Source organism: Maylandia zebra, unplaced genomic scaffold, assembly GCF_041146795.1.
Source record: "Maylandia zebra isolate NMK-2024a unplaced genomic scaffold, Mzebra_GT3a scaffold01, whole genome shotgun sequence".
Classification (NCBI taxonomy): Eukaryota; Metazoa; Chordata; class Actinopteri; order Cichliformes; family Cichlidae; genus Maylandia; species Maylandia zebra.
The window spans coordinates 1815729-1834511 of NW_027490031.1; the positions used below are offsets into that span (position 1 = coordinate 1815729).

Consider the following 18783-nt stretch of genomic DNA (forward strand, 5'->3'; position numbering starts at 1 on the left):
TTATATCGCCCACCCCTATTAGTAAGTAAGTAAAATTTATTTATATAGCACATTTCACAAATAAAAATCACAAGATGCTTCCCCATCATCAGATAATTATACTGTAACTTTGATTACTATTTCTTCTTGGTGCCAAATTTCTGACTCTAGTTCAGTTTTAGAAACCTCATGTTAAACTGTGCAAGTATCAGTGCCTGAAAAACTCGATCCCCACGTGTTTTAAACCTAGTACGTGGGACCACCAAGTAACCTCTGACCTGACGACCTAAGTGCTCGGGATGAAGCATGAGGTTTCAACAGGTCAGAGATATACTGGGGAGCCTCGACTGAAATGAATGGTCTAAAAAACGGATATTTGTTTGGACCAAGAAACACAACGAATGGACATTAGACCAGTGGAAATCTGTGCTTTAGTCTGATGAGTCCACATTGGAGATCTTTGGTTCCACCCACCAATAATAAACATTTTAAAAGTAAAGGAATAAGTATATATTTGCTTACATGGCTTTGTTGGAGGCTTTGACCACTGGCAGCAGCCTCAGAAGAGCCTCCTCTGAAGCAGAGTATTTCTTCAGGTCAAACACATCTAGATCTTTTTCTGATGACAGTAAGATGAAGACCAGAGCTGACCACTGAGCAGGAGACAGTTTATCTGTGGAGAGACTTCCTGATCTCAGGGACTGTTGGATCTCCTCCACTAGAGAACGATCATTCAGTTCATTCAGACAGTGGAACAGATTGATGCTTTTCTCTGCATATAGATTCTCACTGAGCTTATTCTTGATGTACTGAACTGTTTCCTGATTGGTCTGTGAGCTACTTCCTATCCGTGTCAGCAGACCTGGTAGGAGAGTCTGACTGGTCTGCAGTGAAAGACCCAGGAGGAAGCGGAGGAACAAGTCCAGGTGTCCATTTGGACTCTGTAAGGCCTTGTTCACAGCACTCTGGTAGAACTTCTCTGCAGATTCTCCTGTTTCAGACTTCTGGGAGGCTGTCTGTTGTTCTTCCAGGAGATTGAGTCCAGAGTTGATGAAGGTCAGATGGACATGAAGAGCAGCCAGAAACTCCTGAACACTCAGATGGATGAAGCAGAACACCTTGTCCTGGTACAGTCCTCTCTCCTCTTTAAAGATCTGTGTGAACACTCCTGAGTACACCGAGGCTGCTCTGATATCGATGCCACACTCTGTCAGGTCTGATTCATAGAAGATCAGGTTTCCTTCCTGCAGCTGATCAAAAGCCAGTTTTCCCAGAGACTCAATCATCTTCCTGCTCTCTGGACTCCAGTGTGGATCTGTCTCAGATCCTCCATCATACTTGACCTTCTTCACTTTGGCCTGAACCACGAGGAAGTGGATGTACATCTCAGTCAGGGTCTTAGGCAGCTGTCCTCCCTCTCTGGTTTCCAGCACATCCTCCAGAACTGTAGCAGTGATCCAGCAGAAGACTGGGATGTGGCACATGATGTGGAGGCTTCGTGATGTCTTGATGTGGGAGATGATCCTGCTGGCCTGCTCCTCATCTCTGAATCTCTTCCTGAAGTACTCCTCCTTCTGTGGGTCAGTGAACCCTCTGACCTCTGTCACCATGTCAACACAGTCAGGAGGGATCTGATTGGCTGCTGCAGGTCGTGTGGTTATCCAGAGGCGAGCAGAGGGAAGCAGTTTCCCCCTGATGAGGTTTACCAGCAGCACATCCACTGAGGTGGACTTTCTAGGGTCAGTTAGGATTGTAGTTTTGTGGAAGTCCAAAGGAAGTCGACACTCATCCAGACCATCAAAGATGAACACAACCTGGAAGTCTTCAAAGCTGCAGATTCCTGCTTCTTTGGTTTCAGTAAAGAAGTGATGAACAAGTCCCACCAAGCTGAACTTTTCCTCTTTCAGCACATTCAGCTCTCTGAAAGTGAATGGAAATATGAACTGGATGTCCTGGTTGGCTTTGTCTTCAGCCCAGTCCAGGGTGTATTTCTGTGTTAAGACTGTTTTCCCAATGCCAGCCACTCCCCTTGTCAGCACTGTTCTGATTGGTTCATCTCTTCCAGGTGAGGATTTAAAGATGTCTTCTTGTCTGATTCTTGTTTCTGATCTGTCGGTTTTCCTGGATGCTGTTTCAATCTGTCTGACCTCATGTTCATCATTGACCTCTGCAGTCCCTCCCTCTGTGATGTAGAGCTCTGTGTAGATCTGATTCAGAAGGGTTGGGTTTCCTGCTTTAGCGATCCCCTCAAACACACACTGGAACTTCTTCCTCAGTGCAGATTTAAGGTTACGATGACAAACTGCAGCTTGAAGCTCTGAATAATAATAGTAAAAAGACATTGTCAACAATCAGTTCATGTTTTAGAAAATGTCCCCAATAACTGACTGAATACATGTTGGTCCATCTCTTAAAACATTACTAAATGTTTGATTCATCCAGCAGCTTAAATTTTAAAAAATCCTCTCACTGCTCTGCAGACATTCAGCTAGCTCCTCCTGCTTCATTCTTCTCAGAAAGTCCAGTGTTATCTTCACAAATGCTTCTCTGCTGCTCTGCTTCCGCTCATCCTCCCTCTGACTCTCAAAGCATTCTAGGTAATCTGGACTCAGAACCTTCTGGATCTTCTTCAGCTCGTCCTTCACAAAAGTGATGATGTTGTCCTCCAGCAGCTGGAACAGAATACTTTATGAATGAGCCAATCAGACTGAAATCATGGAGCCAAACATCAGATCTCTACAAAGAGCAGCATGGAGATGATTGTGAACACAATAGATGTAAAAGTAGTTGTTTTACATGTACAGACCATGAATATGGAGACCAGCGGTGTTTGATGCTGCTCAGCAGACTGACCACTGGGAACATCTGAGCTCTCCTGGTCTGCTCTGTGGAGGAATCACGAAGAATTAGTTCACAGGATAACGACCTAGCAGTACTTTTACCCAGTTTAACTGATACAGCTGTCTCAGGTCCTCTTGAGGGCTGTGCAGTTAACCTCTTGGTAGAGAAACCTAACAGAGGACTGTAAAAATGCTCCGCTCTTCTCCCCTCTGCTCTTTTTTCCCTTTTCTGGGATGCAGCAGCCAGGTAGAGCTTCCTTCCAATCTGATCCGGCGGGGAGGTGTGGGATGCCAGATCAGGCGCCACACCTCCGGCTCTCCATATATCTATCTATCTATCTATCTATCTATATCTGTAATCTGCGTTCGACTACTCCGCCTAGGCTGCACTCTCGAGCCTAGGCGGAGTAGTCAAATGCAGATTCACTGAGCACTCAACACAGACAGGATGGTCAGAAGGAAGAGCGCAGGGCAAGCTAGCGAGACAGAAGTGGACCTCCCCACCCTCATTCAGATCTGGCGTTTGGAATTATTTTGGTTTTCATGTGACGTATGACCCTGAAGGTAAGCGAGTCATGGACTAAAGTAAAACAGTATGTTGGATGTGCCACGCAATGCTCAATTACATGGGTGGGAACTAGTGTGTTAGCGCAGTTAGCTCGTTAACGTGTTGGCCATCTAGCCCCATGCACGGGGCGATCGGCGGTAGCTCGTTAACGGAGATTTGCCGTGTTGTGGCGTTAAGGTTATTTCAACGAGATTAACCTGAAAGCACTAGTGGGAACACAACGAATATGACTGCACATTTACACCGACATCATCCTAGTGCAAAGACAAAAACAAGCATGCTACAAACTTTAGCCGAGTCATTTAGACAGCTGTTAGCACAGGATTCTCCTTATGGAGACCTGATATGTTTAATATGCTGCTGAGAATATAGCCCAGAAGAAACGGATAGTATAGCTTTTATTTTGGAAAGAGACATTTCTCTGTAATAAACTCTCTTTTCCAAAGATGAGTGATTCCTCCATCAGATACAGGGCTCGCAATATCGCTAGCCCGACGTCCCGGGGCTATCTCTCCCCTGCCTGTCGGGCTATTGTAGGAAGGAAAAATATATGTCAATGCTTTTGCATTCTTTCAGAAATGTAGCTGGGTAATTATGTCATTGGGTGAGCCACTGTCAATATGTGACATATTGAAATCGTGTTTGAATTTGCGCTTGTTTTTTTGCTTTCACTTTGCAATCGCGCGAACTGTGTATAGAGAGCGACAGCACTGATCTGTGAGTGGTGATAATTTGTGCACCAATTCCTCTGACATCGTCTTATTAATCGTTAGCTTACTATGCAAACATGACAAGTGAAATCTCCCGCAGCTTAAACATGTGAGAGGTTGATCGCGCAGAGAATCGCTGAGCTTATTTGAGTGCGGCAGGATATATATTTCACTACGATGACCTGGATGATTGAGAACCTTCACAGACAGATATATATTTTAGTTCTGCTGAGCCAAATAAGACAGGTCAGGGTGAAGAAGTGACAGCCAAAGAAAAGCTTACCACAAAACGGAGAAGTTATGACAAATCAGACTATAAGGCAAAAAGAAAGTGCAGCTTTATGGTTTCATGGACAAAAGAATTTCTGTGGCTGCAATATGACGAGCTAAAAAACAACACGCACAAGGGTTAGGGTTAAATTTAAAAACTGTACTTTTGTGTTAAAATATATATTTATAATTTTAATAAATGACAAATTAAAAAGGCATGAACATTTTTTTTTTGTATCGAAAAAATATCGAACCGTGACACCAAAGTATCGAACCGAACCGTGAATTTTGTGTATCGTTGCACCCCTAATATATATATATATATATATATATATATATATATATACACACACACACACACACATACACACACATAAGTCACTTATTAATAAATAGCTGGAAAAGAAACGTGTAGTTGTAGCAGTAACCAGTGTGTTAAGTGGATGCGTTGTACAGGGAGATGGCCACAGGCAGGAAACTCTAGATCTTGTTTTAACATATGGCATAGAAACTGAACATTTAACAGTGTTTCCTGAAAACCCTCTCCTGTCTGATCATTTCCTGATAACATTTAATTTACAATAATTGATTACGCAGCAGTGGAGAGTAGACTTTATCACAGTAGATGTCTGTCTGAAAGTGATGTAACTAAGTTTAAGAATATAATCCACCCACTGTTATCATCTTCAATGACCTGTACTAACATAGAGCAGAGCAGCTATCTGAACGCTACCCCAACAGAGGTCGATTATCTTGTTAAGAATTTCACCTCCTCATGTCACTGGATACTGTAGCTCCTGTGAAAACTAAGGCCTCTAATCAGAAGTACCTGACTCCGTGGTATAATTCTCAAACACGTAGCCTAAAGCAGATGACTCGTAAGCTGGAGAGGAAATGGCGTGACACAAATTTAGAAGATCATCATTTAGCCTGGAGAAATAGTTTGCTGCTTTATAAGAAAGCCCACCGCAAAGCCAGAACATCTTACTATTCATCACTGATTGAAGAAAATAAGAACAACCCCAGGTTTCTCTTCAGCACTGTAGCCAGGCTGACAAACAGTCAGAGCTCTATTGAGCCAACCATCCCTTTAACGTTAACTAGTAATAACTTCATGAACTTCTTCACAAATAAAATTTTAATCATTACAGAAAAAATTACCAATAATCATCCCACAGATGTAATATTATCTACAGCTACTTTTAGTACCATTGATGTTAAGTTAGACTCTTTTTCTCCAATCGATCTATCGGAGTTAACTTCAATAATTACTTCCTCCAAACCAGCACAGAAACAGCTTTAGTGAAGGTTACAAATGATCTTCTTATGGCCTCTGACAGTGGACTCATCTCTGTGCTTGTCCTGCTAGACCTCAGTGCAGCGTTCGATACTGTCGACCATAATATCCTATTAGAGTGATTAGAACATGCTGTAGGTATTACAGGTACTGTGCTGCAGTGGTTTGTATCATATCTATCTAATAGACTCCAGTTTGTGCATGTAAATGGAGAGTCCTCTTCACACACTGAGGTTAATTATGGAGTTCCACAGGGTTCAGTGCTAGGACCAATTCTGTTTACATTATACATGCTTCCCTTAGGCAGTATCATTAGAAGACATAGCATACATTTTCACTGCTATGCTGATGACACCCAGCTCTATCTGTCCATGAAGCCAGATAACACACACCAATTAGTTAAACTGCAGGAATGTCTTAAAGACATAAAGACCTGGATGGCCGCTAACTTTCTGCTTCTTAATTCAGATAAAACTGAGGTTATTGTACTCGGCCCTGAAAAGCCTAGAAATATGGTATCTAACCAGATTCTTACTCTGGATGGCATTACCTTGGCCTCCAGTAACGCTGTGAGGAACCTTGGAGTCATTTTTGACCAGGACATGTCCTTCAACGCACATATTAAACAAATATGTAAGACTGCGTTCTTCCATTTGCGCAACATCTCTAACATTAGAAATATCCTGTCTCAGAGTGACGCTGAAAAACTAGTTCATGCATTTATTACTTCCAGGCTGGACGACTGTAATTCATTATTATCAGGATGTCCAAAAAACTCACTGAAAAGCCTTCAGCTAATCCAAAATGCTGCAGCAAGAGTCCTGACAGGGACTAGAAAGAGAGAGCATATTTCTCCTGTTTTGGCTTCCCTTCATTGGCTTCCTGTTAAATCCAGAATTGAATTCAAAATCCTGCTCCTCACATACAAGGTCTTAAATAATCAGGCTCATCTTATCTTAATGACCTTGTAGTACCATATCACCCTATTAGAGCACTTCGCTCTCGCTCTGCAGGCCTACTTGTTGTTCCTAGAGTATTTAAAAGTAGAATGGGAGGGAGAGCCTTCAGTTTTCAGGCCCCTCTTCTGTGGAACCAGCTTCCAGTTTGGATTCGGGAGACAGACACTATCTCTACTTTTAAGATTAGGCTTCAAACTTTCCTTTTTGCTAAAGCATATAGTTAGGGCTGGACCAGGTGACCCTGAATCCTCCCTTAGTTATGCTGCAATAGACGTAGGCTGCCGGGGATTCCCATGATGCATTGAGTTTTTCCTTTCCAGTCACCTTTCTCACTCACTATGTATTAATAGACCTCTCTGCATTGAATCATATCTGTTATTAACCTCTGTCTCTTATCCACAGCATGTCTTTATCCTGTCTTCCTTCTCTCACCCCAACCGGTCACAGCACATGGCCCCGCCCCTCCCTGAGCCTGGTTCTGCTGGAGGTTTCTTCCTGTTAAAAGGGAGTTTTTCCTTCCCACTGTCGCCTAAGTGCTTGCTCATAGGGGGTCATATGATTGTTGGGTTTTTCTCTGCATCTATGAAGCGCCTTGAGGCGACTTTTGTTGTGATTTGGCGCTATATAAATAAAATTGAATTGAATTGACTTAGGCCAGACTTGTATACCCAGCACTTCCAGTATATATATCGTTAGCTTCATAGCATAAGTGCCTAAGTCATTGACTTAGTCAAATGACTTAGGCAATTATGCTATGAAGCTAACGATATTCTACATTACTCTTCTTATATTTATTGTTTGTTTACTTGCACTGCTGTAACAGGAGCCTCGTCGTCTCGTCTCTCTATATGCTGGACTGTAAGTAGCGGAGATGACAACAAAGTTTACTTTGACTTCAGCAGTGAGCAGGCGCACCGAGGGCTCTCGCGCTCACTTTTAGCGTACAGAATTTCCAAAAAACATCAGTGCAAATTATAAGTCTGTACTATAATGTCTTGTGTTTTCATGTTTGTTGGTTTGTTTTATTTTGTTTTATCTTGCAAGTTGGTTATTAGACGCTGCTCCAGCCAGCCAGAGAATCCCCCGCCGCCCCGCCCTCTCCTCCCTGTGCCGCAAGCAGCAGACGCACCTCGCAAATGCAGGGCGCCCTTACTCCCAGCAAATGGGCGATAGAAAACCGATCGGTGCCTATGCCATTCCCAATATGGCTGGCTGATGTTGGGGCAGCATGAGTACGAGCAATTTTTTTTTTTTTTTTTGCCGATGCCCGTGATGCCGCCCCCCACCACAATGCCGCCCCGGGCAAACGCTACTGACAGAGCTTTACATTACAATTGTGATACACAATGTAACTGTAATGTAATTTACAATGTAATTGTAAATTACAAATTACAATTTATAATAAATAAAATTGAATTGAATTGAATTCCACAGCATGTCTTTATCCTGTCTTCCTTCTCTCACCCCAAATGGTCGCAGCAGATGGCCCCGCCCCTCCCTGAGCCTGGTTCTGGAGGTTTCTTCCTGTTACAAGGGAGTTTTTCCTTCCCACTGTCACCAAAGTGCTTGCTCATAGGGGGTCATATGATTGTTGGGCTTTTTTCTGTATCTACTGTACAGTATAAAGCGCCTTGAGGCAACTGTTGTTGTGATTTGGTGCTATATAAATAAAATTGAATTGAATTGAATTAAAACAGCTCATAACGGTTCTCTTACCTCACTGGTTCATTACTGAAGTTTGGATTGCTATCTTTGGACCAGTCACTCCTCACAGATGGGAATCTTGACCTGACTTCCTCTTCCTCGATCATCATCTTGTTGTGGACTTCAGTCATTCTGAGAGGTAAACCACAAACACTCAGTGAGTGATCCACATCGGGGATTCAAGGAAAACCTGATCTTAGTTGCTGACTCTGAAATTTAAGACCTTTCAATAATAAAAACAAAAAAAGCAAGAAATACTCTCATGTTTGAAACAGGATATAATAATAGGAACAGCTGTGAGTATGATCATGTCATATCATGTCAGCTCACTGCAAAGTCCAACTTCAGTATGAAACTATATTACAGTGGGATGCAAAAGTTTGGGCAACCTTGTTAATAGTCATTATTTTCCTGTATAAATCGTTGGTTGTTACAATAAAAAATGTCAGTTAAATATATCATATAGGAGACACACACAGTGATATCTGCGAAGTGAAATGAAGTTTATTGGATTTACAGAAAGTGTGCAATAATTGTTTAAACAAAATCAGGCAGGTGCATAAATTTGGGCACTGTTGTCATTTTATTGATTCCAAAACCTTTAGAACTGATTATTGGAACTTAAATTGGCTCGGTAAGCTCAGTGACCCCTGACCTACATACACAGGTGAATACAATAATGAGAAAGAGTATTTAAGGGGGTTCATTGTAAGTTTCCCTCCTCTTTTAGTTTTCTCTGAAGAGTAGCAACATCGGGGCCTCAAAACAACTCTCAAATGACCTGAAGACAAAGATTGTTCACCATCATGGTTTAGGGGAAGGACACAGAAAGCTGTCTCAGAGATTTAAGCTGTCTGTTTCCAGTTAGGAACATATTGAGAAAATGGAAGTCCACAGGCTCAGTTCAAGTTAAGGCTCGAAGTGGCAGACCAAGAAAAATCTCGGATAGACAGACGAATAGTGAGAACAGTCAGAGTCGACCCACAGACCAGCACCAAAGACCTACAACATCATCTTGCAGCAGATGGAGTCACTGTGCATCGTTCAACCATTCGGCGCACTTTACACAAGGAGATGATGTATGCGAGAGTGATGCAGAGGAAGCCTTTGCTCCGCCCACAGCACAAACAGAGACACTTGAGGTTTGCTAAAGCACATTTGGATAAGCCAGCTTCATTCTGGAATAAAGTGCTGTGGAGTGATGAAACTACAATTGAGTTATTTGGGCATAACAAGGAGCGCTATGTCATGGAGGAAAAAGAACACAGCAGTCCAAGAAAAACACCTGCTACCTACAGTAAAATATGGTGGTGGTTCTATCATGCTGTGGGGCTGTGTGAATGCCTTAACAAGTACAACGTTCTGGAACGGCCATCTCAGTCCCCAGACCTGAATATTATTGAAAATCTGTGGTGTGAGTTAAAGAGAGCTGTCCATGCTCAGAAGCCATCAAACCTGAATGAACTTTTTTTTTTTTAAAGAGGAATGATCCAAAATACCTTCAACCACAATCCAGACTCTCATTGGAACCTACAGGAAGCGTTTAGAGGCTGTAATTTCTGCAAAAGGCGGATCTACTAAATATTGATTTCATTTCTTTTTTGTGGTGCCCAAATTTATGCACCTGCCTGATTTTGTTTAAACAATTATTGCACACTTTCTGTAAATCCAATAAACTTCATTTCACTTCTCAGATATCACTGTGTGTGTCTCCCATATGATATATTTAACTGACATTTTTTATTGTAACAACCAACGATTTATACAGGAAAATAATGACTATTAACAAGGTTGCCCAAACTTTTGCATCCCACTGTAATTAGAGATGTATAGATCCGATCACGTGATCGGAAATCGGGCCTGATCACGTGGTTTCAGACTCGATCGGAATCTGACGTTACCTTCCGATCAGGACTCAGCTATATGTATCTATGTATGTATGTAACACAACAAACCTGATACGGCACATCAAAAACAAACACCCGACACAATACAGCCAATTTACCCAGGCAACCCAGCTGAAGACGAGTCCGCTCAAACTGCAGGAGAGGTTGAAGAGGAGAAAAAAAAATGCCCGGTGACAGCGTGAAGGCACAGGACATCACAGCCAAGATAGCACAAATGACCGCAATGAGTAACCTGCCATCTGCCTTTGTAGAAAACCCTGGAATTCTTATAGTTATGGAGTATGTAGAACCTCTATTTGAAATGCCGTCTCACCATTACTTCACAGAGAAAGCTCTGACAAACTTTCTGACTAATTTCTGACAAACTACTTGTCCTGTTATCAGATGTGCCCCGTGTTTCGTTCACCATAGACATCTCACATGTCTCTACTAAGCCTTACCGCGCAATGGATTGACTCAAGTTTTTTTTTCGCCGTGCGACCCTACATGTCCAGGAATTTCGCAGATCGCACACCGCAGAGCGCATCCAGCAATCGATTGAAAAGATGAACAACTGGGGAATTGACAAGCAACGGGTCCATGTAATTTTGCGTGACAATGCGGAAAATATGAAGAAAGCTATGAGGGATTCCGAGTGTGGGCTGTGTCGCCCATTCCTGTCAACTCTGTGTGCATGAGGGCCTGTTGTCTTAGCGCAGCGTGACAGAGACCCTGGCCAATGCAAGGAAGATTGTAGGCCTACTCTCGACTAGAAGACATACAGATGGACCTAAATATGGATATCAAGTGCCTACAGCAAGATGTACAGGTGACAGTCCTCTCGAAACATTCTTTAATGTATTTCTATTTTATTATTATTTCCCATACACTTGATTTAGTAAGCCACTAATACATTACCTGCTTTGCACAAAAATAAAGCGAATCATGTTCTCTTATGTGCAGACACGATGGAACAGCAGCCTCTACATGCTGCGGAGCGTACTGCAACAAAAACGTGCTCTTAATGTCTTTGCAGCTGAGCACACTCTACCAGCAACAGTGACAGCTCACCAGTGGGAGCTGATGGATAAGACTGCTGATGTGCTCTCCCCCTTTGAAGAACTGACCAGGGACGTGAGCAGGGAGACTGTAACTGCAGCTGATGTGATCCCCGCCATAACAGGTAATTGGTATTTTTATTTCTTACTTATATTGTTTGAAACAAACCATAATACCTCATTAAGTGCATTCATTAAGTCATCCATTCACTCATGAGTCCTCAGATGTGTTCTGTCTCGGGAGGATGGTGATGACCAGGGAATAAAAACAATTAAGAGGACTCTGCTGGAGGCTGTGGAGAAGCCCTATGCTGATGTTGAACTGAGCCACTTTTCTAGATACCAGATACAACGATGGGCAAGTATAGTGAAATTAAAATGTACCTTTTGTACAGCATGTTTATATAAAGTAAAGTCATCAACAGACACCAGTATTAAGCCAATTTATTTTTTACTTCCTTTTTAATTTAGTTTTGGGTAATTTAGTTCTAAAGTTGGATTTTTTTTTAAATTGTTTATTAAAAGTATGTGCGTAGGCAGTTGCCTAACTGAAGAGCTGCACTATGTGGCGCCTCTTGTCTTATAGTTTTGAATTGTGTGTTACTTTTATCCGTTTCTAGCTTTTTCACAAAGTCAGCCAACCTGTTGCTTGCAAAGGAACAACTTATCCAGGAGGTGGCAAAGACAGAGGGGAAGAGGGCTGTCAGTGCAGTGCCAGAGGAAAATGAGCCAGTGAGCAAGGCACCACATCGTGAAGCACGTAGCAGCCTGGACGTTGCCTTTGAGGAAATCTTGCAAGAGAGGCAGTCACAGAGATGGTCCATGAGTACCACATCAGCAGAACCTCAAGTGCAGACCTACCTCTCAGAAAAAAACACCTCTAAGAAAAGCGACCCACTTCAGTACTGGAAAGAACATTTTAATCAGTTTCCCTCTATGGCTGATGCTGAAACCCAGTATCTCAGTGCCCCCTGTAGCTCTGTGGACAGTGAGAGATATTTTAGTGTCGTTGCAAGCGTCCTTGATGAGAACAGAAACAGGCTCAAACCTGACAAGGTAGAGATGTTAGTTTTCATTAAGAAAAACATAAATTTCCTTCTGTGAAACTTACTACTTACTACAAACTTACTACTGTGATGATAGTAAAGATAGTAGTAAGTACTTTGTCCGGGGGACTGGGGAGAGGGAGGTCTGGGCTTCTCTGCATAGGCTGCTGCCCCCGAGACCCAGCCCCAGATAAGCAGAAGAAGATGGATAGATGGATGAGTTTTATGAGTGAAAGTGAAATCTGTGCAGCAAACTTAGTGTTACCTCCTCTACCTTCCTACAACATACAGCACAACATAACTGATGGAAGAAAACATGAGCACAAGCATCACTTCCTGTTTGCTGAAGTGGATTTTCAGTTGTTTAGAAACCAAAAGATTGTTTTTAAGAGAGTTTAAATGGGATTGAGGGAATGACATATTTGCACTGCAAATTGTATCCAAAAACATCAAGCAGTTAAATCAAAGAGTTCATGTTACTAACAGCTCACCTCTCTGCAGCAGACACAGGCTGGACTTTAAAATTAATGGGACGATCTGCAGACAAATCACTCTTCAAGGACACACAGCCGGATTTAGGTTCATATTTACGTTTTGTTCCTCGTTTATTCCTGTGAATAATGATGGAGCAGTGATGTGAGTGCTGAGCTGTGACATGGAGAAGAGTCATGGACAGTTAGAGATGGTCATCTCACCTCTGAGCTTTGGTCTGGCTCTCATGTTCCCCACACAGAGTGCTTTTAGAGGGAGAGGCTCCCTCCTCTCTGTCCTCACACTGATCCATGCTGCTCAATTCACATCAGCTCACACACACTTTCTACCTTCACCTGCAGAGGAAACACAAATCATTCATGTGCACATCAACCGTGTGCTGTCCAAATATCAGCTGCTTCTTTCCTGCTTCATCTCAGTGTCAGCCGAGAGAATGACAAACCCACTATGTGTCAACATTTGATGGATGATGACACAGAAATGTGAAATGTTATTGACCTAAATCTGTCCTGATGATAATGAGAAGCTCTGGTGAGTTTTGACTGTCTGAAGTGTCACTAGGATGATGAAACACTGGGACTCAGCCCAGTCCTGACATCTTTGCTATTTTCACTTGATAACAACAGCTGTTTAAAGTTACTGCGTGTATTTGACAGTAAAATGAATGTAAATGTGAGTAAATAATCATTTACAAAGTCTGCTGCTCTCTCTGTAACCATATGACCATCAACTAGCTCTGTGCTGCTGCTGCTCTCATTCACGAAGTGCTCAAACACATTTTTAACTTGTGAATTAGCGTTAGCGTTAGCATGCCGTGTGGCTAGCTTAGCGTTAGAGCTCTGGCAGGTGATTAATTAATCGTTAATTACTGTGACGGTAAAGGAGGTAAAGGCCTATAACGTTATCACGGATGCTGCGTCCTCTGTGGACTAAGCAAACTTACAGTTTCTTCACACACACCAACAACAAGCTCCACTTACTTCATTATAGTTCATCTGCTTCCTGGAAAGCCAGGGCTTCACCTGAGCGGAGGCAGATTTTCACAATAAGAGCACTCTGTCACTAATGTAACGCTGACGGTTTGTGACTGTTTAACTTTGTGTTGACAGAATTAAAGTAACTTGGGGTGACTTCTTCTGTCCTGTTTCTCTGAGCAGATTCAGCTTTGGCTGAAATAATCAAACTGGTAATTATCAGCCATCGTATTAAAGGATGTATCATTTTATTCTGAAAATCAACAGGAATCTGGTGCTGATCAAAGAATCTCCTTTTAATGGCTGTCATTCAAAGCTTTAAATGGACTTACCAACTTGTTACCTGGGATGGTTTTAGAGGCCTGGACAGTCCCGATGGACTCTTACTTTGAAAGGCTGGAGTCACCTGTAAGAGGGTTCAAAAGGGAACGTCCACAATTTAACTGCAGGAGATTTTTATTAAAGACATTTAGCAGACTCAAAAATAATAATACTCACTGTCTTTATTGTCTGTGTTCCTCTGTCCTGCTGTTTGTGACTGTGTAAAAAAAAAATTGAAACTTGCATAAATAAAAAGGGGAAAAATAATAATAATAATACTCACAGAAAAGTAATCAGATTACATGGGTCTGGAAACACTGTGTTCATTGTGTGTGAGTTTGTGTTTCCACCTGTGATGGTGAGATAAAGTTTCATCAGGCTTTGAAGCCTTCCAGCTAACTTAGCCTCACAGAGGTTCATATGTGGAGGCTTCATGTCTACACAAATCCCCCTGAGGGTCAAAAACAGCCAAACAGGCAGAGTTATTACAGGTCATGTTAAGTGCAGTATTTGTGAGACAGCTCTTGTTGTTACCAGTGTGTGCATGGCAGCAAAAACAAGAACTAGATTCACCTTAATACATGTATTTCACGGTGTTGTGTCCTCCGCTTCGTGTTTTCATTCGAACACAATTTCTGTGTTTGTTTGTGCATATTGTTCTGTAACATGTCAGCTCAATAAAACTGAATGTTAATGGCTGCCTACACCCAGGTAGATGTCTATGTTAGTGAATCTCAAACTATCAGATATCAAAATAAGAAAGGATCTTTTGCCTTCTCATTTTTCTTCCTCAAATTTTGTCTCCACAATTATAGAGACTAAATATTGTCATGGGACGTAATATTTTCATACACTAACATGATCTTTAATGAGTGCTGGTTGGGCTCAACGCAGTAATGCTACCATTGTTAGCACATTACTTTCAACAATTCAATTCAGTTTTATTTATATAGCACCAAATCACAATAGTCGCTTCAAGGCGCTTTATTTTAAGGTAGACCCTACAATAATACATACAGAGAAAAACCCAACAATCATATGACCCCTATGAACAAACACTTTGGTGACAGTGGGAAGGAAAAACTCCCATTTAACAGGAAGAAACGTTTGGCAGAACCACGGAGGGGCGAGGCCATCTGCTGCGACCAGTTCGGGTGAGAAAAGGAAGACGGGATAAAGACATGTTGTGGAAGAGAGACTGAGATTAATAACAAGTATGATTCAGTGTAGAGAGGTCTATTAACACATAGTGATGAAGAAGAAACTCCCAGTGTATCATGGGAATCCCCCAGCAGCCTACACCTATTACAGCAATCATTTACAGTCGGGTGGTCGGGCTGTCCACACGCACACCCTCGGATGTTCAGCTCTCCATCCCTCCTTCACATTCTTCATATATCCATGTTGGAGAGTGCCTTTTGTACAAGAAAATACACCTCTTAACAATGCAAAGCTGTCAGCACAGGTGGTGAAAGTACACACAGTATTTATTTAAGTAGAAGTACAGATATTAGTGTTGAAAAATACTCTAATATAAAGTAACGACTCTGAAATGTACTGAAAGTAAGGAGCTCATTGTAGGACAATTGTAACCTATTGTAACTGTATGTATATATAATATAATATAATATAATATAATATAATATAATATAATATAATATAATATAATATAAAATAATTAGATGAAAATCCAAATGTTGTTCTAATGTAAATCCTAGTTGTTCCCTTGAACAACTAGGACACAAGCAGTGAAAGAAAATTTAAACAGAACTCTTTCCTGTTGTTTACATGGTAAAGGGTTTGGAAGTTGGGGGAAAACCCTCAGAGCTTTTGTAGTGGCTCAGCACGGAGAACAGAATCACAGCTCACAATGATTTCTAATGTGAGCTTCAGTACAGGCTGTGATCAGCTGACCTGCTGCTCTTTGTTCATTTAAATAGCTGAATTCAACAAGATGGAAACAGATGTTTCACAGCTACCTTAGCTGATTTCCATCCCCTACGCTGACAGCACGCTATCCAATCTTTATACTAGACAGGAGAACGTTGGTATATAGATTGAACTGAGTGAATCAATCTAAGCATTATCAGCTGAAATGCAACAAATCTCTGCCACACTTGATGTAACTTAACTCTGGCCATGAGCACCAGTCCAACACAGAGCTTTACTAAACACTTTAAGGCTCATGTAGCCCCATTATTTTATATTGCACAGCTGCCTTGTGGTTTGTGTCACATATTTGTGTTTTGATGCACAGATGTGCATCGTAGTATAGTTTCGGATTTCGACTGCTACACTCAGATACTAACAGATAGAGTTGGATGTGTCGAGACCAGTCTTGGTCTCACTTTTATGTGGTCTTGGTCTTGTCTTAGTCTCAGATCCCTTGGTCTTGCTGTCTCAGATCGACGTAGTGGTCGGGAGATTTGGAGTCAACAGTATCCATGACACACTATGTAACGTTCGATAATATGTCATGCGCGAAAGCATCAGCTTTAAGAGCCGTGCTTAGAGAGTGCTTTGTAGTGAATCAGAAGAGTTGACTCCCATTGAGTGAGAGCTGGCTCCTCACTTAATTTCCTTTCGCTGCTCAGCTCTCACACAGTGGCTCAGCTATGCTCCTATCCCTTAATATGGTGGCCAATCTCATGCGAGGATATAGGATGATATAATTATGTGAAAAACAGAGGGTGAGAGACGCGACAGTCAAGTGGAGCGTGTGTCTGTCCTCTCAGTAAGTGAGTGAGACAGTAGACAGCAGTGAGGAGGGCTGTGTGAGTGCATCGCAAAAACACATAAATATGCCTGACATCCGTAAACAAAGCAGCGTCTGGCTGCAGTTTAAAGGCTTTTTTGTCTCGGTCTTGTTTCGACTTTGTCTTGGTCTTGTCTTGGTATCGATACCCTCTGGTCTTGGTTTAGGCGGTCTTGACTACAAGTTTACTAACAGACAGAAACAAAGAGAAGCTGTCTTCTCTGAAGATGGTCTGCCTGGATTCGTGATGACACCTCAAGGTCCAAACCTTTGAGACTGACTCTCCCAGAGAAAAACAGGCCTATAAATTCTGCTGTTAGGACACGGCCCCCTCTCTAACTCTACAGGCCTGACCAGAGGACCAGAGACGGTTGCCATGGTGATGTGAGAAGCGACATCTCCATGTAGGGAGATGTGGGAAAGGTGCAGGAGATGAAACGTGAGCCGTACATGGGTCTAAAGGCTTTCCTCCAGCTGTTGAGCGATCACATTAACTATCAGTTTTTACCAATAATAAAATAAAAGTAATAAATAAAATAAAAGTATTTCCTGCCTGGGTGAGGCAGCCTTTGTCTCTGAGCCAGAGAGGTCCATGGAGCTGTGGAAAACTCATCTGAAATTCTGTTTGATCATAAAGTGTGAAAACGTATCATTGGAGCATATTTGTCTTCTCTCTCATATAAAAAAGCCAACACAAGCTAACCTGGTAACCTAACAAAAACTCCTCAGTATTTGAAGAACACAAAGTTAGTGTGTTAGTTTGTTTTGCAGGACATCTCACAGTGTGATACATCATTTATCCAAACACACCATATACAAATCCAATATGTCAATAAAACAATAAGGTTACATTAGTGGAACTCTGACTTTGCTCTTAACAGTCTTTGAAAAGCAACAAATCCAGTAAATGTACTTTGATCTTGAGGTTTGGTGTAAAAACATCCTGTCAGCCCTGTGCTGAGAGGGCTGTGCTAATTCATCCGTCCTGTTCTAATAAAGATACATTTCAGGAACACCTTCTTTAGATGTGTTCAGCTTTATTCATACAGCACCAGTAAACAAACATGTTTAGTCTCAAAGCTCGTTATATTGTAAGGTAAAGAGCCCAAAGAGTTCTCATTGGCATTCATTGATGAAGTGAATGTCATTCAGTAATCAGAGGTGGCTTTTTGGCTCTAACTGACTACATGTGTGTACTGTATCGTGGATGTGAAGCACATTTAACTGTTTGGCTGAGCCAAAACAAGCACAGCACTGATTCTAACTTTAGTTACTCTGGACATTGTTAAAAGTGACAATATTGTTCAATATCACATTTGTTGTTTGTCAGGTGTCCTGTTTGAAGAAAACACTGATTGAACTGATTTCAAGTCCAAATCAAAAAGTTTGTGAGTCATTTTGTTCATGTATCAGCTGTTTAGTCATTCTATGACACACACACACACACACACACACACACACACACACACACACACACACACACACACACACACACACACACACAAACAGAATAAACAATAAAATATACAGAGGTTGGCAGTTGGAAATGTTCCAACTCCTTTGACATCTTACCCTCTGCGATGTTGAGGGTAAGATGGTTGTCTTGACACCAGTGGGTCAGGGCGGTGACTTATCTTTATATTTTTGCATGCTGTCGTGACATTTTTGGGAGCATTTCAAGTTCCTATATATCAATACAACCGTTATAGCCCAAATTTTAATAATATGCATGCATTCAGTCCATAGTAACTACTAGGGCTGGGCCATATCATACCGTTCACGGTAATACCAGTATAATGTTGGGCAACGATAAGAAAATGAAATATCGCAATAGAATATGGATAAAACGCATGTGCAGTGCCCTTGTTTTCATACGAAAATGGCGGAAAAAGCATGGCGGCGACGGAGAATGAGAAGGGCGAAA

General features: G+C 41.8%; 1 protein-coding gene across 5 annotated transcripts in view; it reads right to left on the minus strand.

Annotated features, from left to right (window-relative positions):
- The window catches only part of LOC101477089 (protein NLRC3), a 374972-nt gene that overhangs the window by 288591 nt on the left and 67598 nt on the right, over positions 1-18783 (minus strand). The window contains exons 3-8 of one of the 5 annotated variants that reach the window (XM_024798972.2): positions 13013-13144; positions 12809-12928; positions 8340-8459; positions 2786-2864; positions 2450-2651; positions 502-2296 (exon numbers count right to left, since the gene is read on the minus strand). The exons of the other annotated variants lie outside the window; for them this stretch is intronic. Of the exons in view, the coding sequence (XP_024654740.2) occupies positions 502-2296; positions 2450-2651; positions 2786-2864; positions 8340-8459; positions 12809-12928; positions 13013-13101 (2405 nt within the window). The 5' untranslated portion in view covers positions 13102-13144. The remainder of the gene's footprint in view (positions 1-501; positions 2297-2449; positions 2652-2785; positions 2865-8339; positions 8460-12808; positions 12929-13012; positions 13145-18783) is intronic. 5 annotated transcript variants of the gene reach the window in all.